The sequence below is a fragment of the Canis lupus genome, chromosome X, assembly GCF_003254725.2.
Source record: "Canis lupus dingo isolate Sandy chromosome X, ASM325472v2, whole genome shotgun sequence".
NCBI classification, from domain to species: Eukaryota; Metazoa; Chordata; class Mammalia; order Carnivora; family Canidae; genus Canis; species Canis lupus.
Genome location: NC_064281.1, coordinates 41,269,058 through 41,293,427, shown reverse-complemented (window position 1 = coordinate 41,293,427; position 24,370 = coordinate 41,269,058). Strand labels below are relative to the sequence as shown.

Genomic DNA, 24,370 nt, shown 5'->3' with positions numbered 1-24,370 from the left:
TTCAGGAAAACAGAGTAGGGGCTTTCCAGAATAAGCTCCCCGAATAGGGTGCCAAAGTGAAGAGATTTCTTCACCCCACAAAGCAGGGCTTCTCTGTGATTTCTTATTGCATGAGTTGGACAGGAAGAGATCTAAGGCCCAGTTTCTTGTTCAGCCAATGATAATAGAAAACATTAAAAAATGGAAAAGAGAAGCGCCTGGGTGGTACAGTCGGTTAAGCAGCAGACTCTAAAGTTTCAGCTCAGGTTGTGATCTCAGTGTACTGGGATCAAGCCCTGCATCAGTCTCTCCACTCAGTGCAGAGTCTGCTTGGGATTCTCTTTCCCTCTCCTTCTGCTTCTCCTGCTTGCTCTCTCTCTCTCTCTCTCTCTCATAACTAAATAAATCTTAAAAGGAAGGAAAAAAAGAAAATGGCAAAGAGGTCAAGGATGTAAATGTGAGTACCTCAGGACCCAATTAGGGCATGATCCTGTCCAGTCTTTCCCAGGGCTTATGGGGCATAGCTCATGGGGGGTGGCAATAAGGAGGAGACTTGGAGCACCTGACCCTACATAATTAGCCACAAGTGAGCATCCTGTCCACATTCCACTATGCTAAATATGTCATCCCTATTTCTAGCCTTTTTTAGACCAATCATTTGTTCTTAATTTTCTCTCATTCCATTTTATCTGTTCTGATTTTTAAGTTGTTTATGTCTATTCTTGTAATGGCTTTTTGAGCTTTCAAGCATCTATAGCCACATAAATGTTTGTGAATAGTTTCAATGATTTTCTGTGCATGTATATGGCTCCTGCCTTAAGTTTTTTCTCCAAGTTGAAATGGTAATTCTTCTGCAATAAGGCTCTATCATGCTCATTATTTTTATGCAGAGATTTTATCATTGCCTAAGGCTGAATTATTTTTTAAACATTCTATATCTGAGTCAAATTAATGGAAATACATATGTGAATTTTCAGTGAAAAATGTGTTTGGAGCTATGCTTATAAGATTCATAATATGTTTCCTGGTTTCTCCCGAGTGAATTCTACTTGCTTAAATGACTTTCCCAGTTCTTAGATGGTGTATTAGTTTCCTGTTGCCTCTTTCACAAATTACCACAAAATTAATGGCTTAAAACAAACACAAATTTATTACCTTACAGGTGTGGGGGTCAGAAGTCTGAACTCAGTTTCACTAGGCTAAAGTCAAGGTTTTGGCAGTGCTAGTGTTTTCTGGAAGCTCTGAGGGGAGAATCTATTTCCTTACCTTTTTCAACTTGTAGTGGCTGCCTGTATTTCTTGGCTTGTGGATTTCATCCTTCATCTTCAGTGCCTGCTTCTGTCATTACATCACCCTCACCTCTTCTATAGTTAAATTTCCCTCAGCTTCCCTCATATAAAGACATTGGTCATTACATTTCAAGCCCACATGAATAATCCAGTATATTCTCTCTATCCCAAGATTCTTAACTTAATCACATGTGCAAAGTTCTTTTTTGCCATATAAGGTAACATTCACAGGTGTTAGGGATTAGCACCTGGGGATCTTTAAGGGGGGCTACCACATATGAATTCTTCTTCATATGAAGCCTTCATTCTTCAAGGCTTTTCCAGTATTCTCTTAATGTAAAGGGCAAAGAATCACCCCCATATGACTCTTAGCATGTTCAGGTCATTGCGTGGCTAGTTCCTAAATATGTCCTGCTGTGAGGTTGACCCTGGGTGCTTGAGTAGAGCCTCAATATAAAACAAACCTGACAAATATTTAAAACATGGAGAAAGAAATGCCAAAATGAATATTTAAAAGTCAGTACAGGGGTCAAAAAGGATAAACTTCCAGTTATAAATAAGTCATGGGAATGTAACATACAGAAAAAAAAGTCAGTATGGCCAATATAGATTTCTTCCAAATACAGACCCTAAATTGGGAAAAAATACCATCATGTGCAAAGGCAGACTCTGAGAACTTTAGCTGTATGGGCATATTGGCAATTACAGGGATAAGGTGTAGACATTTTAGGTAATTTATTAACAATGATTCTATGACAATTGAGATTAATATTAACAAAAAGAAGTTATTGTCAGAAATCTCCAGTAGGGAGAAATCAATTAAGAGCCCATATGAAAATGTTAAATTTAAAGAACATGAATAGGTCTCTCACTGAGATTAGGATGGGCTTGCATGGTTGATGTCCTGCTCATGAGAAAGAGTATATGATGTGGGACAATTGCACAGAGGATAAGAAGAGCTTCCAGGAAACAACCGCCAACATTTTCACTTTCAGGGGTTCTAAATATGAGCAAATCTGCCTTTAAAAGTGGCAAATGAGCAAACCAAAGCTCTCACCAATCCAATATAGTCTTTCAAAAGGATCCCAAACTCAAATACCCATTCTGTGCCCCTAGTTCACTGAGGATCTCTGATATCTGAAACTCATGCCCAACCTTAGATACATATTTAAGGAACCCCAAGCCTTTTAACCATGGAGGAAACAAAAAGTGAATGAAAAGTACTGGTCTTCATTTTCATAGGGAAGTCAGACAACAAGCCCCATGATAGCAAGAATCATTTCTGTCTCATGTCCTGGTGTTTTCCCAGTCCCAGCCCACATCCTGGAATACAATAGATACTTAGGAATATTTGCTCCACAAATGACTACGTAAAGAAATTATGCCATTTGTGCATACTATCACCAGATTGCTGTAGCTCTTCCATGTCACATCTCCATATGGGGTCCTCTGAGTGAGGTCCAACCAACCCCACTCCTCCCCAGGGGAAGTCCATAGCCGCATACCTGAAGACTGCTGATTCCAATAAAACCACACAGATTCTGAGTCGCCTGGGTGGCTTAGTTGGTTAAGCTCTGACTCTTGATTTCTGCTCAGGTCATGATCTCAAGGTCATGCGATCAAGCCCATCAGGCTCTGCACTAAGCAGGAGTCTGCATGAGATTCTCTCTCTCCTTCTTCTTCTGCCCCTCCCCCTGCTCTCTCTCTCTCTCTCTCTCTCTCTCTCAAATAAATAAATAAAAACCACACAGATTCTGTCTCAGTGAGATACCATCTTCTCTAATGTTCATAGGAGGATGATTGAGATGATAGCCCTGTGATATGGAGACCTGATTCAGAGGAATTTTTTTTTAGATTTTATTTATTTATTCACAACAGCCACACACAAAGAGAGAGGCAGAGACACAGGCAGAAGGAGAAGTAGGCTCCATGCAGGGAGCCCATTGTGGGATTTGATCCCAGACCCCAGGATCACACCCTGAGCCCAAGGCAGATGTTCAACTGTGGAGCCAGCCAGGCATCCCTCAGAGGGAATTTAGATGGGTCTTCTACCCTAAGTCTCAGTGTCCACACTCACTCCCAAGGCAATCTACTGTATCCAGTCTCATAACTCTAAAGTACCTCTAACACATGCCTTCACTTATATTTCCAATACTTGGCTCTGAGTTCTTCCAGACTTATTTCTCTCTTTCTCCAATATTAAGCACAGTCTCCAAAACAATCGGACATGAGCAAAACACTCAATAACTGAAAAATTATTTCCCTGGTGATAACACGAATTTCTTTATTTAAAAAAAATTTTATATATTTATTCATGAGAGACACAGACAGAGGCAGAGACAGAGGCAGAGGGAGAAGCAGGCTCCCCAAGGGGAGTCCAATGCAGAACTCGATCCCAGGACCCCAGGATCATGACCTGAACAAAAGGCAGATGCTCAACCACTGAGCTACCCAGGTGCCCAGAACGTGAATTTCTTAAGACAAAGACAGATTTATCTCCTTCTGTAGTGTCCACCACAGCACTCAGCAGAATGATCCACCGGGGAAAGGAGTCAGCCTGGATGAGGAGTTGAATGGGAGCATTTCTGTGTAGTCCCTCCCTACCCACAAGTAGCCCAGAGACCTGGCAAAACATGATCAGGAATCCAGGCAGCAATTGCTACAGTCTGTTTCTGGAAACTCCTAGCCAGGCAAAGGAGAAATGTCTACCTGGTGCCTACCTTTTGGAGAAAGATCAAATTCTTATTCACTTGTGACAAATTTGTCACCAACTCAGACATCATTATTTCCTCCCCTGAGTCTTTTTCAGGAGACAGGCAGGCTACAGAGACAGTAGAACCAAAAGAATCTAGGCTTCCCACATTTCATAGTCATAAGCCTGGATGCTGCCACTAATTCTGAGCTCTTCCTCTCGCCCTACACAGTCGCACACTGTTGTCATAAGAATTCAGGGTAGTCGAGAGGTGCCTGGGTGGCTCAGTCAGCTAAGCATCTGACTCTTGATTTTGGCTCAGGGTGTTGAAATCAAGCCCCACGTTGGGCTCCATGCTGGGTCTGGAGCCTGTTTAAGATTATCTCTCTCTCCCTCTCCCTCTGCCCCTTCCTCTCTCTTAAAAAATTAACTAAAATTTTTTTAATTAAAAAAAAGAATTCAGGGTAGTCACATCTCACTTAGCATCAGAAAAGAAAACTCTTGAGTCTTACTGTCCATGAGGAAGAGATTAACAGTTCCAGCTTGAGAATGTAACTGCTAGTCAACCTCATGCCCCCCCCACCCCTGCCCTGATCCAGTGGTATCCGTTATTTTGTTTATCACCAATCATCAGCCAGTGGTAATGCAACTGCCAGGCCACACATGGAAAAGCCTTTTAAAATGCAAAGTGCTCTACTATATTCATATTGAGTATTTTACAGTGCCATTTCCTGAGGACTCACTTTGTGCTAGAGGTCATTCTGAGTACTTTACCTGCATTTGTCCACTTAACTCTTATAATTCTGCCAAGTACATATTATTTCTCCCACTGAATAGCTGAGGAAACTTGGGCATAGAGATGATTATTAACCGAAGACAAATAAGGTTATTAACACGCCTGGGGGAAAGTGGTTGAGACAGAATTTGAATGCAGGTCTATCCGTCTCCAAAGCCTAAATTCTCCTAAGTACTACACTTCTATAAAAACACACTTAAAATTGTGGAATTATTGGGGATCTTGTTATGCCTTAATATACCATGGAGACGGTCATACAATGTTACTAATCCATGTGTGCTGTGTGACCCAGCAGTGTGACCTGGGAACATGTTAGAAATGAAGAATCTTGAGTCCCAACCCAGACCTCCTGAATAAAAATGAGCAATATCCTAAACCAGATCCCAAGGGATTTCCCGTGCATGGTTAAACTGGGGAAGCATTGGCTAGAATTCTGTGCACCATCAAGCACTAGCAAATGAAATGTTCCATTCCCCTCAAATATCCTGGAGCTCCTCCTGCTGGCAAAACACCTGTGTTTCAAGCCCCAGTGCCTGTATTTAGGCCCTTATCTCTGGCTCATTCATTTATTAAATCCATTCAACTAGCTATATAGAGCTTGCTACACAGAGGCACTGAGAATTCATCAGTGAATGATCACAAACCACAGCACATATGGAGAAGTTACATTCTACTGGTGAAGGGCAGAAATTAGACTAATAATAAATTATATATTGGATGGTGCTAAATTCTGTTGGAAAAACAAAACAGGCTGAGTGAATGAGGTACCAAAGACAAGCACACATCCAAGAGTATCTATATGGAGAGGGAGGACTGATTCTGGGCCAGATAAGATAAACAAATATCTTTCTGAGCAGAAAGATAAGAAACCATTTCACAGAGCACTATTAATTGAGGCCTGGTTTGCTATAAAAAAAATTGTTACTCAATCTGCAAAGCACTAGAATACCGTGGTTTTACAAAATCTCGATAGGAGAGATTTTTGATGTTGGTCTACTTCAACTTACCCTAACCAGGAGGTGCTGGAGCCAACTAGTTCTTGTCCTTTCCCATCTGCACAGGGCAGAACTTGAGTATCCTTCCAAGATGGAGGGATGCAGGATAGTGTCTAAAGAGTCACCATGCCAAAAATGCCTTCTACTGTTATCCCTCTCCTCATATTTATCATCTTGTCTAATCGAGAGAAAAACATCAGACATACCCAGATTGGAGGACATTCTACAGGATATCTGGGCATACTTCTCAAGACTGTCAAGGTCATAAAAATGAGAAGGGAGTGAGAAACTGTCACAGAACACAGGAAACTGAGGATAATGGCAACTAAATCCAGTATGGTACCTGGGTTGAATTCTAGAACAGAAAAAGGACATTAATGGAAAAACTGGTGAAAACCAAATAAAGTTTAGAGTTTTGTTAATAGCTATGTATCACTGTTGGTTTCTTTGTTTTTGAAAAATATGTCATGGAAATGTAAAATCTTAATAATGGGGGAAATTGTGTAAGGGGATGTATAGAATCACTTCCTACTATCTTTGCACCTTTTTTGTAAATCTAAAATGATTTCAAATTAAAGTATTTTTTTAAAACAGTTCAAAGTATGGCAAAAGGTTACTTGTTGAAGGTGGATGGTAAGTGCAAAGTGGAGTCATTGTACTATATTCTCCAATTTGATGTATGTTTGAGATTATCCATCATAAAAAATATTTTAAAGAAAAATGAGCTTGTTCTGATTCTTTGAAAAATTTAGTAAGATAAACATGTAGCAGAACTAATTAAGAAAAAAAGGAGAGAAAAGGCATCCTGAAATTAGGATGAAAAGAGAGGAATGGGGCACCTGGGTGGCTCAGTGGCTGAGCATTTGCCTTTGGTTCAGGTCGTGATCCCAGGGTTCTGGGATCGAGTCCTGCATCAGGGTCCCCACAGGGGGCCTGCTTATCCCTCTGCCTATGTCTCTGCCTCTCTCTGTGTGTGTATCTCATGAATAAATAAAATCCTTTTTAAAAATAAAATTAAAAGGGAAGAAATTTTTATGACTTGAGACATAACAACTAAATACAAGGTATGAACTTTTTTCTATATACATGCCTTCTTTCCCCTGGACTATTTCAAAGCAAATTCCAGACACCCTATAATTTCTTCTTAGTTAAACGTTAAAGTTACTCCCTAAATAAGAACACCTTTGAAAATAATGACGGTAAGATCATTACCACACCTAAAAATTTTACAATTCCAGATTATCAGCAAGTATCCAGTGTTCAAATGTCCCCAATAGTATCATACATTTTTATTTTATTTTTTTAATTTAAATTTATTTTTTATTGGTGTTGAATTTGCCAACATATAGAATAACACCCAGTGCTCATCCCATCATAAAAGGCATTCAAATTGGCAAAGAAGAAATCAAACTCTCCCTCTTCGCTGAAGACATGATACTCTACATAGAAAACCCAAAAGACTCCACCCCAAGATTGCTAGAACTCATATAGCAATTCGGCAGTGTGGCAGGATACAAAATCAATGCCCAGAAGTCAGTGGCATTTCTATACACTAACAATGAGACTGAAGAAAGAGAAATTAAGGAGTCAATCCCATTGACAAATGCACCCAAAAGCATAAGGTACCTAGGAATAAACCTAACCAAAGAGGTAAAGGATCTATACCCTAAAAACTACAGAACACTTCTGAAAGAAATTGAGGAAGACACAAAGAGATGGAAAAATATTCCATGCTCGTGGATTGGAAGAATTAATATTGTGAAAATGTCAATGTTACCCAGAGCAATTTACACGTTTAATGCAATTCCTATCAAAATACCATGGACTTTCTTCAGAGAATTGGAACAAATTATTTTAAGATTTGTGTGGAATCAGTATCATACATTTTTAAATGAATTGTGTGAATAAAGATACAAATAAGTCTCACATGTTATACTTGGTTGATATCTTTCTTAAATTTCTTAATATAAATAATAGTGAAAGGGAATAGAAGGGAAAGGAGAAGAAGTGGGTGGGAAATATCAGAAAGGGAGACAGAACATAAAGACTCCTAACTCTGGGAAGCGAACTGGGGGTGGTAGAAGGGGAGGAAGGCGAGGGGTGGGGGTGAGTGGGTGGTGGGCACTGAGGGGGGCACTTGATGGGATGAGCACTGGGTATTGTTCTGTATGTTGGCAAATTGAACACCAATAAAAAATAAATTTATTATTAAAAAAATTTCTTAATCTATGTATTCCTTATCCACCTCTTTTATCCCTCCTTGCATGTATTCATTGATGAAAAGAGATAGTCTTGAAGAAATTCCAAATTAATGTATTTGGAATGAATTTGTATTTGGAAATTCATTTGTTAGTTTATAACATAGTGTTAGTTTACACGTTCCTCTGTTTTCTACATTTCTGGTCAATTGGTGGTTAGATCTATTGATAAGTTTGATTCAACTTTTTGTCACTTATGTCATTTATGCTACAGAGATTTTGTAACCAATGTGCTTTCACTGGTTTGGGATGTTGGGTTGTCATTTTTTGTGATTTTATTAGTAATTGGTGGTTATTGCCTAGTTACACTAAGTCAAAATAGTCTGCAAAATAATTATATTCTATCACTCTTCTTTGCTTGTTAAGAAAGTACTTTTATAGAGAAAAGCTTTATCTCGTCAACTATTCAGTTATCTTTGGTCAAAAATCATACAAGAAAAGCAGAATAAATGTTTGGTTCCTCCCCTTTATTTAAGCAAATCTTCAGTTAATGAAGTGGTTTATGAGCATCTCCAAATGTGACATAAGGGTTGTTTTTATATCAATATGAACTCTTGGATTTAAATATATTTGGGGTGCTTTGATCCATCGCAGTTATCCCTAATGATGCTCAAATTGTCCTATCTTTCACCAGTGGAAACTTCTTCAGTTGGTTTCTGAGTTCTTTTTGACATGACTATAGTAGTCTTTGAAAGCTTCCTAGCTAGCTGGAATAACATGATGGTCCAATATCATTTTATACACTTCCTACTACAGTCATAAAATCACTCCCTCATTGCTTTTAGTAAGTAATGGTATGTATAGGTTCCCATCCAGACCCAGGGAATGCTCAATGCCACTGCATTGATTTTGCTTCCAAGTCTTTTCCACAAACAGAGCTAGAAAATAAATACTTTTTTAATCATAAAATACATAATGAGTCACATTGATATTTATATTTTTTTATTTTGAGTGTAGTTAACATACAGTGATATAAGTTTTAGGTGTACAATATAGTGATTCAACAGTTCCACATATTACTCAGTACATATCAAGATACATATCAAGATAAGTGTACTCTTGGGATGCCTGCGTGACTCAGCCAGCTAGGCATCTACCTTTGGCTCAGGTCATGATCCCAGGATACTGGGATCAAGCCCTATGTTGGGCTCCTTGCTCAGTGGGGAGTCTACTTCTCCCTCTTCCTCTGCCTGCTACTCCCCCTGCTTGTGCTCTGTGTGTGTGTGTGTGTCAGGTAAATAAATAAAATCTTAAAAAAAAAGAATAAGTGTGCTCTTAATTCCCTTCAATATTTAACCCATCCCCCCACAACCTCTCCTCTGGTAACCATCAGTTTGTTCTTTATAGTTAAGAGTTCTGGTTTCCTGGTTTGTCTTTTGTTTCTTTCCTTTGTTCATTTGTTTTGTTTCCTAATTCCATATATGAGTGAAATCATTTGGTATTTGTCTTTCTCTGACTGGCTTATTTTGCTTAGCATTATACTCTCTAGCTTCATCCACATCATTGCAAATGGCAAGATTTAATTCTTTTTTATGGCTGAATACTATTCCAGTGTGTGTGTGTGTGTGTCTGTGTGTGTGTATGTGCACACGAGCACTTCTTCTTTATCTATTCCTCTATCCATGGACACTTGGGCCACTTGCATACTTTGGCTATTGTAAATAATGCCACAATAAACATAGGAATGCGTACATCCCTTTGAATTAATGTTTTCATATTCTTTAGATAAATACCCAGTAGGGCAATTACCAGATCATACAGTAGTTCTATTTTTAATTTTTTTGAGGAACCTCCATACTTCTTCCATAATGGCTGCACTAGCTTGCATTCCCACCAACAGTGCATGAGTGCTCCTTTTTCTCCATATCTTCACCAACATTTGTTGTTTCTTGTGTTGTTGATTTTAGCCATTTTGACTGGTGTGAGGAGATATTTTATTATAGTTTTGATTTGCATTTACCTCATAATAAGTGATGTTGAGCATCTTTCTAAGTGTCTATTGGCCATCTGTATGTCTTCTTTGGAGAAATGTCTGTTCATGTCTTCTGTCCATTTTTTAATTGTATTATTTGGTGTGGGGTTTTTGGTGTGGAGTTTCGTAAGTTCTTTACATGTTTTGGATACTAACCTTTTATCCAATATGTCATTTGCAAATATCTGGCCCCATTCACTAGGTTGCCTTTTGGTTTTGTTGGTTGTTTCCTTTGCTATGTAGTTTTTTATTTTGATGTAGTTCCAATGGTTTATTTTTGCTTTTATTTCCTTTGGTTCAGGAGACATATCTAGAAAAATGTTGAGGCTGGTTTTGTGGGCTAATATGATCTATTCTGAAGAATGTTCCATGTACACTTGAAAAGAATGTGTATTTTGCTGTTTTAGTATTGAATGGTCTGAATATATCTGTTAAATCCATCTGGTCCAGTGTGTCATTCAAAGCCCCTGTTTCCTTTTTGACTTTCTGTATGGATTATCTGTCCATTGATGTAAGCGGGGTGTTAAAGTCCCCTACTATTATTGTATCACTGTCCATTAGCTCCTTTATGTTTGTTATTAACTGCTTTATGTATTTAGGTGCTCCCATGTTAGGTGCATAAATATTTATAATTGTTCTATCTTCTTGCTGGATTGTCCCAATTATTATTATAAAGTGTCCTTTGTCTCTTAAGTCTTTTTTTAAAGTCTATTTTTTCCAAAATAAGTATTGCAACTGCAGTTTTTAGAACTTTTTTTAAAGGATTTTATTTGTTTATTTGAGAAGACAGAGAGAGCATGAGCTGGGGGAGGGGTGGTTAGGCAGAGGGAGAAGCAGATTCCCTGTTGAGCAGGGAGCTTAGCATGGATCCTAGGACCCTGGGATCATGACCTGAGCTGAAGGCAGACACATAACTGACTGAGCCATCCAGGCACACCCCCAGCTTTCTTTTGACATCCATTGGCATGATCTCCATCCCCTCACTTTCATTCTGCAGATGTCTTTTGATCTGAAATGAGTCTCTCGTAGGCAGCATATACATGGGTCTTGCATTTTTTTAATCCATTCCTTTTTCTTAGATTTTATTTATTTATGAGAGAGAGAGAGAGAGAGAGAGAGAGGCAGAGACACAGGCAGAGGGAAAAGTAGGCTCCATGCAAGGAGCCCGAAGTGGGACTCGATCCCGGATCCCCAGATCATGCCCTGAGCCAAAGGCAGACGCTCAATCACTGAATCACCCAAGTGTCCCTTTTTTATCCCTTCCATTATCTGATGTCTTTTGATGGCTTGCAAAGCCTCAAATATTTAGTCTCTCATCCTTTTACAGGAAAAGAACCAAGAAGCTTGTTTAGAATATTTAAATCCACACATTAAATATATGGCTTCGTTACTAACATTCTATATAGTACCTGGCTAAATTATGCCCATTATCTATTAGAATCCAGTTATAAAGATACATTCATAATTTAGTTTGGTTATCGTGAATTCAGCAGACCAATTAATAATAGTTCAGAAAGCATATTTTTCTACTATGTATTATACATGGCTATCATTGCACTATATGTCCATGATTCTAAAAAACCCTTTTGTATTATTCATAATAAACAAATCTGCTTTCAAAGGTTGCTTGGCAGTAATTTGAAGTATTTTACTGTATAAAATCAAATGATCCCTATTTTTAGGAGCACTTAGGTGGCTCATTTGGTTAAGTGTCCTACTCTTGATTTTAGCTCAGGTCTTGATCTCAGGGTTGAGTTCAAGCCTTGGAGCCTCTCTCTGTGTCTCTTATGAATAAATAAATAAATAAATCTTTAAAAAAATAAATTGTTGGGCTTTTATACTGATTTGTAGCAGTATTTATATATTAAGTTTACTAGCCATTGATTGCATCTGTTGCAAATTTTTCTTTGCAATTTGCCATTTGGCCTTAAGATTTTTTTTAAGATTTTATTAATTTATTCGAGAGAGAGAGAGAGGGAAAGAGAGAGAGAGGCAGAGACACAGGCAGAGGGAGAAGCAGGCTCCATGCAGGGACCCTGATGTGGGACTCGATCCCGGGATTCCAGGATCATGCCCTGGGCCGAAGGCAGGCACTAAACCGCTGAGCCACTCAGAGATCCCCCTGGCTTTAAGATTTTAAGGTTAATTGTGCATTCACTAATTTTATGAACACAATGTATCAATATATTATTCTCTCATGACTTCAGAATTTTATGTCATCACTAGAAAGGACTTCAATCTAAGATAATAATAAATATTTTCCCATTTTTTTTCCTTCTCACACACTGATGGTTCTATTTTTATGTTTAAATTTTTAATCCGCCTGGAATTTATTTTAGTGTAGGAAGTAAGAGAGAGTTCTAACTTTACTGTTTCCTGGTGAATGGCATGAAATACTTCCTTCTGCTGATGAACTGGTATGCTTTTTCCTCGCAGACAATACAAATCACATAACTGATTCCATTTCCCCTTTTGCTATTGTGGTAGGAAGATCAGAGACAAATCCACAGTTAAGTACAGAAGTGAATTTCATACCTACATCCCAATTTTCCCTGATATTAATCTTCTATTTGTTTGCATTTTTTGTGATCCTGCCTTTATTTTTCAATTTTATGAGATATATTCTTATCAGGTTCCAAATATCCAGTAGAAAATAAAGTAGGCAGTAAATGAACACCTAAGCTCTAACTCATCTGGGCCTGTCATTTCTTGCTCTTCCTTCCTTGGCTGGGAGGGAGAGAAAATACAAATAGAGATGAGAGACACAGTCTGCCTCATGTCTCCCAGAAGCACCAGCCTGAAAACACCCACTCATAAGCCAGGTAAGAAATCACCAGTGGAAGCTTGGGAGGCTCACATACTTAGGCCCACTAACCCTAACATATGTATTAGTGATTCACAGGGTTGTATAGTGCTGACATGATTGGAGTTGGCAAGCTTTTCCTGTAAAAGGCCAGATAGTAGATACTTTAGGATTTTCAGGCTAAATGGTCTCTTTGGCAACTACTCTGCCAGAATAAGCATGAAAGCATCCACAGACAATAAGTAAATGAGTACAGCTATGTTCCAGTAAAACTTTATTATTGGACACTGAAATTTGAATTTTATGTAATTTTCAAATGACACAAAATATTTTTCTTACTTTTTTCAAGTATTTAAAAAAGTGAAAGCAGTCTTCTTAGATTGCAGGCTGTAGAAAAACATCAAGGGTCAGCAAACTCTTCCTGATGCAGAGCTTGGATGAGGAAGTTTATCAGGAATATGTACAATTGTCAGCTAATACTTGATTGACAATTCAGTGACCTCCTTTAGATCAATAATTCTACATCTAGAAATTTATTACAAGGAAATAATTTTGTAAATTATTTTTGTATAATTTTGTAAACAATTACAAATAATTAACAAATACAAAACAAAAACAAAAACAAACAAATACAAAAAATTATTTTGTATAATTTTGTAAACAAAAATCTGAAACCGAAGACTGTTATCCCATCCTGGATTATAACAATGAAAAAAAAACTGGGACACATCCAAACATCCAATAGCATAGGAAATGGTTCAAAATTCTGAGGCGGGGGCAGCCCAGGTGGCTCAGCGGTTTAGCGCCGCCTTCAGTGCAGGGCCTGATCCTGCAGACCCAGCCAGGATCAAGTCCCACATCAGGCTCCCTGCATGGAGCCTGCTTCTCCCTCTGCCTGTGTCTCTGCCTCTCTCTCTCTCTCTCTCTCTCTCTCTCTGTCTCTCATGAATAAATAAATAAAATCTTTAAAAAAAATTCTGAGGCCATCCAAAACATGGAATGCTATGCAGCCATGACAACAATTACCAGGTGGTTCAGAAAGGGAAAAAGCAAATGGGGTCAAATACTAATATTTGGCAAGTCCAAATGCAGGCTCTATGGGTGTTCACTGCCAACTTTTCTGTAGGTTTAAAATGTCAAAATAAAGTTGGTAACATGTTTTTAAAAAGTAAAAAAAGGGGGCACCTGGGTGGCTCAGTCAGTTAAGCGTCTACCTTCTGCTCAGGTCATGATCCTAGGGTCTTAGGATCAAGCCCCAAGTTGGGCTCCTTGATCAGCTGGGAGTCTGCTTCTCCCTCTGACCCTTCCCATGGTGCGTGTATGCTCTCTCTCTCAGATAAATAAATAGAACCTTTTCTTTAAAAAGTAAAAAATGCTTTATGAAATGTAAGTTAGTAGATTTGCACAGACCTATCTTCAGTTCTTCAGAACTCTGTGTTGTTTTGTGTTAAAGATAATAAACATGGGGGGATCCCTGGGTAGCTCAGCGGTTTGGCGCCTGCCTTCAGCCCAGGGCATGATCCCAGAGTCTCAGGATTGAGTCCCACATCGGGCTTCCTGCATGGAGCCTGCTTTTTCCTGTGTCTCTGCCTTTCTGTCTCTCATGAATAAATAAACAAAATCTTTAAAATATATAAATAAAGATAATAAACATAACACCTCTTTTTTTCCCCATAGGAAAATGGTATAGATTAACTCAATAATAGTTGTCTAACTACCTGGTGTCTATTTCAATCACACGAAATGTAACTTTAACTATATGTAATATTTGAAGATTTACAAAAAAACATTTTAAAAAATTACATGTCCTTTCCAATCATCTTGTTCTTAGGGCAAAGAAAAGCTTGACTTGCTTAGGTTTTGAGCATTTGAAAGAAAAACTTGCCTTTACACACAAAACACACAAAGTATCTGAGAAGACATCACTGGCATGAGTGGGGGCTCTCGGCCCTATAGGCAGGCATAGCATTTGAGGGATTTGGTATCTGTGTTCTCCTTCAGGCTCAGCCAAGACTTGCTGGGTATGATGCTATTATTTGAAAATGTAACATGGGAAATAAATTCATTAACTTGAGTGCATACAAATAAATAAAAGTTTATACATTTAAATAAAGACTCAGGAACATTTCTAACTACAGAATAGCCGATCTTGAGCAGAGGACTTCAGCGACCCGCCACCTGATGCCTCTATTAGACGAGGTAATAGACATAGTGTTTTGTCAATATCTGCTTGGATCCTAGTTATGGATGGCAGGTTGCAAACTGGAGTTACCAAAGCTGAGTTTCAGAGAATCTGTCTCCGTTTAAAAAAAAAAATTTAATGCTCACATTCATTCCCATTACTGGGAATCAAACCCAAATCTCCCGTGCGAAAAATCAAAATCCATGGCGACAGTTCCCGGGATGTACTCTCCTTTTTACAAACCAGAACCATAACCAATTCTTGCCCGTCTGCTTCCGAAGCTCTGACTTTTAAATACTACACGCTTCTCTCTCGCCACCTGTGCGCCCCGCCTCCCCCAGGAACCCGCCAAATCCCATTAAGGCCCGCCCCCGCGAGCCACGCTCAGTCCCCACAGGCTCCGCGCTGCCCCGTTCCCACGCTGCGCGGCCGGGAGTACACTCGGTGGATTCCCTAAAGCCCCGCCCTCCTCTCCTCCGCTTCGCCCCTTTCCAGCCCTTCAGAACCGCCTTTCCCACCCGGCTATTCGGTTGGCCCGCGCCCTTGTAGTACGTCATTCACCCGCGCCACCCGGAAGCCACGGTTTATAGCAACCGTTCTTATTGCCGGCGGCTCTAAGGTGAGGGCCGCGTTTGGGTGTCCCTGGGTGGCAGAGTCCCAGAGTTGGGAGGGGCAGAAGGCGGAACCCCGGCCGGAGCCGAACGAGCCCACTCCCGCTGTCGAGGGGGTGCAGATGTACTGTGCCTGAGGCCAAACTGTGTGGTCAACGTGGTGTGCTCCGCTCCCCATTCCTTAGGAGCCCATCATGGCGACGCCCCCTAAACGGCGGGCGGTGGAAGCCACGGGGGAGAAAGTGCTGCGCTATGAGGCCTTCATCTGTGACGTGCTACAGCAGGACCTGCGGTGAGTGGCAGCGTGGAGGGCCGGGCGTGTGGAAGGTTCCACGTGGGGGGGCGGGGCGTCCAAAGTCAGGGTCTAGCCTTCTGATTGGTGGGAAAGGCATTTGGAGTCCAGCCCCGTGCGCCGATCCGGCGAGGAGGGGCGACATCCGGGGTGCTACTGGGCTGGGATGTGGCGGTTCTTGTAGAGGGTGTGTCCGCGCCTGTCTGGCCTCCCATCTCACTTAGCCGTGGAGCTAGATTCTAAAGCGGGAGTTCTTAGGTTCGAATCCTTGGCCTGGCCCCTTCGCCATCTGTGTGAAGACGTTGTACGCTGCCTCGACTTTGTGTGCCTCAGTTTTCTTATCTGTGAAATGGGAAAGTTCATGGAACCTTCCTCATGGGGTGGTTTTGAGTTTTTAATGTGTTCCCCCCTTGTAAAGGATTTAATGTGAATACTAGGGGCTCTATGAGTATGAAAAATTGTTACTATCACTATTAATCTGAGCAGGAAGTAGAGTGTTCAGAAGCAGGATAATGAACATCCTGAAAGGGATGGAAGATTTTTCTAGGGTGAGAATGGGACACTTTTTTTTTTTTTTTTGAGAATGGGACATCCTGATTGGACGGAATGTGGTAATAGTACTAATAAATAAGAGCTAAAACATATATAGAGCTTAGTTTTTGGTTAGGTGCTATTGTAAGTGCTTTGTAGTAAACAGTTCTCTTAATGACTTTGTGAGGTAATACTTGTCGTCCCTTTTTTAAAGATAGGGAAATTGACTCCTAAAGAGAAAATGAGTCCTAAAGAATTTGCTGAAGTCACACAACTAGTAAAAAGGAGAGCCTAGATTCAAACCCAAGCAGTCTGACTCACAATTCAAATCAACTTCTGCACTAAAATGCTTCTTTAAGGCATGGTGACATGAGGGTCTCAGTCATAATATGAGGTATTCTGACAGGTCCAGGGCTTCCTGTTGGTCACCATTTTCCTCTTGTCCCATCAGAAAAGTGCTGGACCATCGCGACAAGGTATATGAGCAGCTGGCCAAATACCTTCAACTGAGAAATGTCATTGAGCGGCTTCAGGTAAAAACAGCCAAGGTTAGGGACCATTTTGATGTGTTTGGGCAAGGGAGGGGGATGGGAGGAGAGACCCCAGACCAAAACCTGTCAGCTGACCTGAAAGGTGACCACTGACCCCTACCTCTTTTTCCCTGGCCCCACAGGAAGCTAACCCCTCGGAGTTATATATGCAGGTGGATTTGGGCTGTAACTTCTTCGTTGACACAGTTGTGTGAGTGTCTACCTGCCCCTCTGAGCCCACAGGGCTCAGCTTCCCCCTTCCTTCATGCAACAAATATTTTTTTTTGAGTATTTGCTATGTACCAGACACTGTGCTAGGTGCCGGGGATGTGACAGTGAATCGAATAGGACAAAACCCCTGCCCTCTCAGAGCTTCTAATTTGGGGAAGGTGGGAGGAGTGGAGTAAAAAAAAATTGCCAATAAACTGTATAGTATGCTAAACAGTAATAAAGACTTCCCCCACTTCCTCTAACCATTGTTTCCTCAGCCCAGACACTTCACGAATCTATGTGGCGCTCGGATATGGTTTTTTCCTGGAGTTGACACTGGCAGAAGCTCTCAAGTTCATTGATCGTAAGAGCAATCTCCTCACAGAGTAAGTCCATTCTATGAAGTGTCTAAAATACCACCATTTGCAACATCCTTTTCCCTTTCCCCATGGCTCTCTGAGATGATAGATACTTAAGGGCCCATTTCTCCTCCTCCCCAGGGCTAGGGCTGAGGAAAGTAGAGATGCAAAGCTCAGCCCCAAGAATAGCACATAGGAAGCACTCCATAAATGGTCTTGATATTGCTCACTCACACACACATTTGTTGGCTGTTCTATGCCAGGTTCTGTACTTGGCAGTGGGGAGGCCACAGTGAACAAGACAGAAGGGTTCCTTGAAGGCCTAATTTTGACCAGATCCAGAAGGTTTTGGCCTATAAATCAGTAACAGTAAAACAAGTTACCTCCCGATTTCACCTCCTCCTAATTTTCTTGCTCCTTCACTGTGCTCTCACCACACTGATCTTCCTGGGCTTCTTGAAACACCCTCAGAGTGATCCCATCTTAGGGTAACCGCGCTCTCTGCCTATAACATGCTTTCCCTGGGTACATGCATAGCTTCCTTTTTCCTAACTCAGTTTAAGTCTTTTTTTATATAGTTTTTTTAAAGATTTATTTATTTATTCATGATAGACACACAGAGAGAGAGAGAGAGAGAGGCAGAGACACAGGAGGAGAGAGAAGCAGGCTCCATGCAGGAGCCCGACTCGAGACTCGATCCCGGGACTCCAGGATCGCGCCCTGGGCCGAAGGCAAGCGCTAAACCGCTGAGCTACTCAGGGATCCCCAGTTTAAGTCTTTTTTTAAAAAAAAATTTCAATTCGCCAACATATAGTATAGTTTAAGTCTTTCTTAAATGTCACCTCCTCAACGAGGCTGTCTGTAACCTAACTTTAAAATTGCAACCCCTGGGGGCACCTGAGTGGCTCAGTTGGTTGAGCATCTGACTCTTGGTTTTAGCTCAAGTCATGATCTTGGGGTCGTGGGATCCAGCCCCATGTCAGGCTCTGCGCTCAGCAGTGAGTCTGCTGGGGATTCTCTCCCTCTGCCCTTCCCCATGCATGTGCTTGTGCTCTCTTTCTGTCTCTCTCTCTCAAATGGATAAAATCTTTTTTTAAAAAATTGCAGCCCCTGGCACTCCTCATTCCCCTCCCTTGTTCTACTTATGACCTCTTAATGTTTGCTGTGAAATTTACTTCTTTCTAAAATTCCTTGCCTTCACCCATTAGGATGTAAGCTTTACAAAGGGAGATATTGGGATGCCTGGGTGGCTCAGTGGTTGAGCATCTGCCTTTGCCTCCAGAGTTGCTGGATTGAATCCCACATCAGGCTCCTTCATGGAAGCCTGCTTCTCCTCCCTCTGCCTGTATTTCTGCCTCTCTCTCTGTCTCTCATGAATAAATAAATAAAATCCTTAAAAAAAAAAACAAAGGGAGATATTTTGTCTATACTCGCAAGTGACCAGAGTAGTACATAGCATATAGTAGGTACTCTGTTTGTTGAATGAATTTAAAAGGGTATCCTAGGAACAGATTGAGGGGGGATTGAAGCACATCTCTGGTGGTGGAGAGGAAGGTAATGTAGGGAGAAAGTATGGGCTCCAGTTGAGTTTAAGGCTTTGTGCAGGGAAGGGAAATTGGAAGTGTGGATGAGAGGTTTGAAATGTAGCCAGGAAAGGCCTTCCGGGGAAGTGACAATTGAGTCTCTTGGTCGAGTGAACAAGCCATTGGGGCTTTGTGGGGAGAGCATTACAGGCAAGGGGACCAGTGTGAGTGCCGTGTTAGCAGAATTGCCAAGATTGGCAAACATGCCACAAGAGGGGATACCAAGCAAAACACTTAGATTAATACCATCTTACAAGAGTGAATACCACTTATCTAAAATGCCTTCTAGGTCTGTTTATGCCTACATTCATTTATTCCAGAGTTGCTTCTCTTCTGGTTTTAGTAATTCTTCTCTTTTCAAACCATTCCAAGGTTTCCAAGTGTTAGTAGACCCAAAAGAGCCTCAGATCTGCCGAAATTTCTTTTTTAAGATTTATTTATTTATTTGAGAGACACAGAGTGAGAGAGAGAATGAGCGGGGTGAGGGGCAGAAGGAGAAGCAGACTCCACTGAGCGGGGAGCCTGATGCGGGACTGGATCCTGGAACTCCAGGATCATGACCTGAGCTGAAGGCAGACACTCAAGTGACTGAGCCACCCAGGTGCCCTCTGCTGAGATTTCTAAATCTTGGTGATCAGACCAATTAGTGAAGGGGTCAAGGGGCCTGCTTTCATGGGCCAACACAGTTCTGAACTAGTGGTCATTCAGACCACATCCATTTTTTTTTATAACAGAGCTTTCCTTGTTATGTCACGGAATTCCTGAGCCTTTCAGATAGAGATTTTCATTTTTTGAGACTTGATATCTCTCCCCCAAAATGTATTTAAATTGTCAGTGCCTTCCCACTTGTCTGGTCTTTTTGATATATTGACTTGGTTTATTGGAATGAGAAATGTGATTGGATCTCTTATTACTTTATTATCATTAGGAGGGCTTCCTAGAAATTTAATCTTCCTAGGAGATGAAGATTTGAGTCTGAGTAGCTCACTCTCCTTTTTAAAATATTTTGTTATTTGGGACACACCTTGAACTAACTTTCTTTCGGGTTATTTTATGACTGTCAGCCAGTCTTTCTTTTAGCACATTTCTTTGGGGGAGTGGGAGGATCAGATCTGTGTGTATATTCTTTCCTGATTATATAGAAAGGAGTACACATCCACAGACATGTAACTCTAGAAGAGACAGAATAGGGGCACCTGTCTGGCTCAGTAGCTGGAGTGTGTGACTCTTTATCTTAGGGTTGTGGGTTCAAGCCCTACATTTGGTGTAAAGATTGCTTAAAAATAAAATCTTTTTTAAAAAGGAGAGAGAACAGACAGTAACCATTTGAGTATTTATACTGCTTTACCTATTAAATCAGTAGCAAAAAATGAAGCATCTCCTGTGTGTTACAACTAGCATTTGGTGGGCTTTGTATTTTTCTCCTTTTTTAAAAGTGTTGCAACTCATAGCCTTTCCTAAACTAAGCTTGTACCATTAACTAATTTTGTTCTCTTTATTGATGTTCAGATTGTCCTTAGAAGCCAATCAGGTTCATTACTCTGTTCTTTGAATTACTACCCCAGATATTCTTGAAAGCATTCCTGTTCTCGGGCAACAGTGCCATGCTTCATTGATTTCTTGTCTTTAAACATAGACTCAAACCATCTCCTGAGGACTTCAGGTTCCTTTGAATGGAGTAGTCTATTCAGTTATTTATTCAGCATATGTTGGTGCCTACTATGTGCTGCATACTGTTTGGTTCCTGGGGATACAGCAGGGAACAAAGCAGATCAGTCTGTGTTCTCTGCCCTTACATAGCTTACATTCTAGTCAGGGGAGTCAGACAATAAAAAAAGAAGTAAACGATGTAGTAGGTCACAGGTTGGCAGTGCTACAGAGAACAGCCCGGAATGGAGAGGAGAAACATTCCCCAGAAAAAATTTTTTATGACTTTGTATGATGACAAATGGTAATTAGTTTTACTGTGGTGATCGTTTGACAGTGTATCCAAATATCTGATCATTATATTATACCCCTGAAACTAAGGTTACATGTCAATTATACTTTAGTAATTAAAAAAAGGAGGAGTGCCTGGATGGCTCAGTTGGTCAAGCCGCCAACTCTTCTGCTCAGCTCTTGATCTAGGCTCAGGGTCCTGGGATCAAGCCCCATGTTGGGCTGGGGGGGGGGGGGGTCTGTGCTCAGCGGGGAGTCTGCTTGAGGTTTCTCTGTCCCTTTCTGTCACTGCCCTCCCTCTCTCTCTCAAATAAATAAATCTTTTAAAAAAATTTTTAAATAGGAAAAGAAACATTGCCTAGGATGGAGCAGTTGCAATTTTAAACAGAATGCTTGATTGGCTGTAAGGTGTGAAAGTTTTGGGCTGAACAACTGGAAGGATGGAGTTGCCATTATCTGAGAGGGAGAAGATAGAGGAGGAGCAGATTTGCAGAGGAGGATCAGGAGTTCAACCTAGGACCAGTTAAGTATGAGGTGCTTATTAAACAGTGAAGTGGAGTTTTTGAAGAAGGAGTTAAAACTCCCAAGGCTGGAGAAGGGTCTGAACTGAAAATATAAATCTGGAAGATACCAATATCTTGGTATTCAAGATATGGGTTCATAGTGCTGTATTTTTTTCCATTTTAACATTCTATGTTGTTACCTTCTACTCTCCTTACCATATCTAATTTGCCTTAAATTGATTTCTGCTTGAACAGATAGCTGAGCACAACAATGTCTGCCTCCCTTAGGACAGTATCAAGACCCTGTGTAAACTAGCCCCTTCCTACCTCTGGGACCTTTTCTTGGACCACTTTCCTTCCACCAGTCACTTAATTCCTAACACCCTGACTTCCTGACTGGTCCTCCAAAAGCTCCTTCCTGCCTTGTGGCCTTTTTGGGGAAAAGACCCTCCTACTGTTTAACTCTTACTCATTCTCATTCCTCAGAAGGGCCTTCCTTAGCCCTTTGTATCAATTAGGATTCTGTTGGCTGAGTCTGATCCCAATCAGCTTAGAAGATAGAAGGAATTGGGGTGCCTGGGTGGCTCAGTTCAGCGACTGCCTTCAGCTCAGGTCATGATCCCAGGTTCCTGGAATTGAGCCCCGCAATTCCAAGGGCTCTGCTCAACTGGGAGCCTGCTTCTCCCTCTCCTTGCTGCTCCCCCTGCTTGTGTTCTCTCTCTCTCTTTCTGTCAAATAAATAAATAAAATCTTTAAAAAAAAAAAGAAGATATAAGGAATTGACCAGTATATGTAACTCAGCAGTCAAGGGCCAGAGTGGTTTGAGGCAACTCCAGCTTTCCAGTTGCTTAGGCCTTGGCATCTTCCTTAAGTCCTCTCTCTCACACCTGACATTCAACCATTTGGTAAATCCTGTTGACTCTACCTTCAAAATATATTACAAATGCAGTCACTAATCATCACCTCAGCTGCTGACACTGCAGTCTAAGTCTCCATCTCTCACCTGGGCTATTACAGTAGCCTTCCCACTGGACTTCCTGCTTCCACACTAGCTCTCCTTATCCTCAGTCCTCCACACAGCAGCCAGATGAATCCTCTTAAACCCTGGTCAGTGGGGCACCTAGGTGGCTCGGTCAGTTAAGCGGTTAAGCGTCCGATTTCAGCTCAAGTCATGATCTCAGCAACCTGGGATTGAGCCCCACATCAGGGGTTATACCCTTAGTAGGGAGTCTGCTTCTCCCTCTCCCTGTAGCCGGACAGGAGCCCTCCCTCTCCTCATGCACACACATGTGCTCTCTCTCTCTCTCTCAAAATATTTTTTAAAGAACCCTTGTCATTTCACATTCCTTTTCTGATCACAAGCCTCCCTTGGCTCCAATCTCACGTAGAGTAAATGTCAAGAGTCCTCACCATGGCCTTGTGAGTTTTACATGATCTGCCTCCCCACCTTATCTCTCTGACCTCACCTCCTACAGTTTCCCCTTCCCTTATTCTTCAGCCATGCCAGCCACTTTGCTGTGCTTCAAACATGCCAGGTACACTCCTACCTCATCATTTTTCCATGTGTTGGGCCTTGTGTCTGGAACATTCATCTTCCATCTATCCTCATGATCATCTTCTTTAACTCTTTATGCAAATGCTTCTCGCACAGCCATTTGTAAGTGCTCTCATTAGAATTGCAGCCCCCCACTCCTGCACTCATCCTCTCTTATCATTTAACTTTTTCATTTTACTTATAACCCTCTGAAATACTCTATATATTATTCCATAATTTGTCCCTCTTAACGAGAACTTGAGCTCCATAAGGCTGAGATTTTTGTCTGTTGTGTTTGCTGTTATCTCCCAGTACCTAAAATTGCCTGGCATAGAGTAGGGATTCAATCAATTTCTTTGAATCAGTGCAGCCCAGATGGTGGCCAGGCATCTCTGCATAGGAGCAGGTCAAGTAGTAACATGTCCTACCACCTGCCATGTGGAAATCATCCAGGACATAGGCAGTTCTTGAAGTGATGAGGAAAAATCATCTTCATGAGCCTAAGTGTGGCCCACTCGGCCCTTTCTTGTTTCTTTTCTCCAGGCTCAGCGACAGCCTCACCAAGGACTCCATGAATATCAAGGCCCATATCCACATGTTGCTAGAGGTGAGAGTACCTCACCCCATTCCCAGACTCTGTCTCCAAATGTATTCAGGGTGGTGTGACCCGACGAAGGGAGAGAGCCAGGGATGGGAAGGACCATTTTCCTCTCTAAGCAGGAACCAGGCTGGCTCTGAGGGAGGGGAGGTCAGAGCAAGCCTGGGCTGAGGCCTAGACAATCTCTGTTCAATCTCTTCTATCCTTTTTTTCAGGGGCTTAGAGAACTACAAGGCCTGCAGAATTTCCCGGAGACACCTCACTATTGACTTCTTCCCGCCTCCGTAGACATTAAAGAGCCTGAATGCCTTTGAGTCACATGGCCCTTCTTTCCCCACCTCAACCCTTTGCTGTTTGCTAAGGTGCCCTGTTTCTAAAGCACAAAGTTACCAGGAACCCCAGAGAGCCAGTCTCTATGTGGAACCTTTAAAGCACCCCTGAAGTCCCGCCTCCAGCCTGTTGCCTGGCAGCATTTGCCACTTGACTTTCTGCACTGCCCTCTTTTCTGTCGCCTTGGAAACCTGGGCCTCCCACCTGACCCTTTTATCTTCCTGGACGTAACTGTCTTAATCATAGAGAATGGGCTGATTCAGGGTGGAGGTTTGTTCCCAAGACAATCAGCCTTTCATTCCTGGCCCTAAAGTTTGCCCCTCTCCCCCACCCTAATCATTACTGGGGTACCTTAGATTACACCCACGCCCGTCTCATTCCAACC

At 41.4% G+C, this 24,370-nt stretch overlaps 1 protein-coding gene across 5 annotated transcripts; it reads left to right on the top strand.

Annotated features, from left to right (window-relative positions):
* Positions 1–15,418: 15,418 nt before the first annotated feature.
* On the top strand, positions 15,419–23,969 carry UXT (ubiquitously expressed prefoldin like chaperone). 5 transcript variants are annotated; one of them, XM_049107604.1, is made up of 7 exons: positions 15,444–15,585; positions 15,763–15,869; positions 16,807–16,948; positions 17,074–17,141; positions 17,419–17,526; positions 23,601–23,664; positions 23,871–23,969. In XM_049107604.1, exons 2-7 carry the CDS (start codon positions 15,772–15,774, stop codon positions 23,922–23,924), a joined length of 534 nt encoding a protein of 177 aa, XP_048963561.1. In that variant the 5' UTR covers positions 15,444–15,585; positions 15,763–15,771; the 3' UTR covers positions 23,925–23,969. The 5 variants fall into 5 exon arrangements, with proteins under 5 accessions (XP_048963563.1, XP_048963561.1, XP_025324735.1 ...); XM_025468950.3 differs by having other exon boundaries at positions 15,449–15,585; positions 16,852–16,948; XM_049107605.1 differs by having other exon boundaries at positions 15,449–15,585; positions 16,807–16,933.
* The last annotated feature ends 401 nt before the right edge of the window (positions 23,970–24,370 follow it).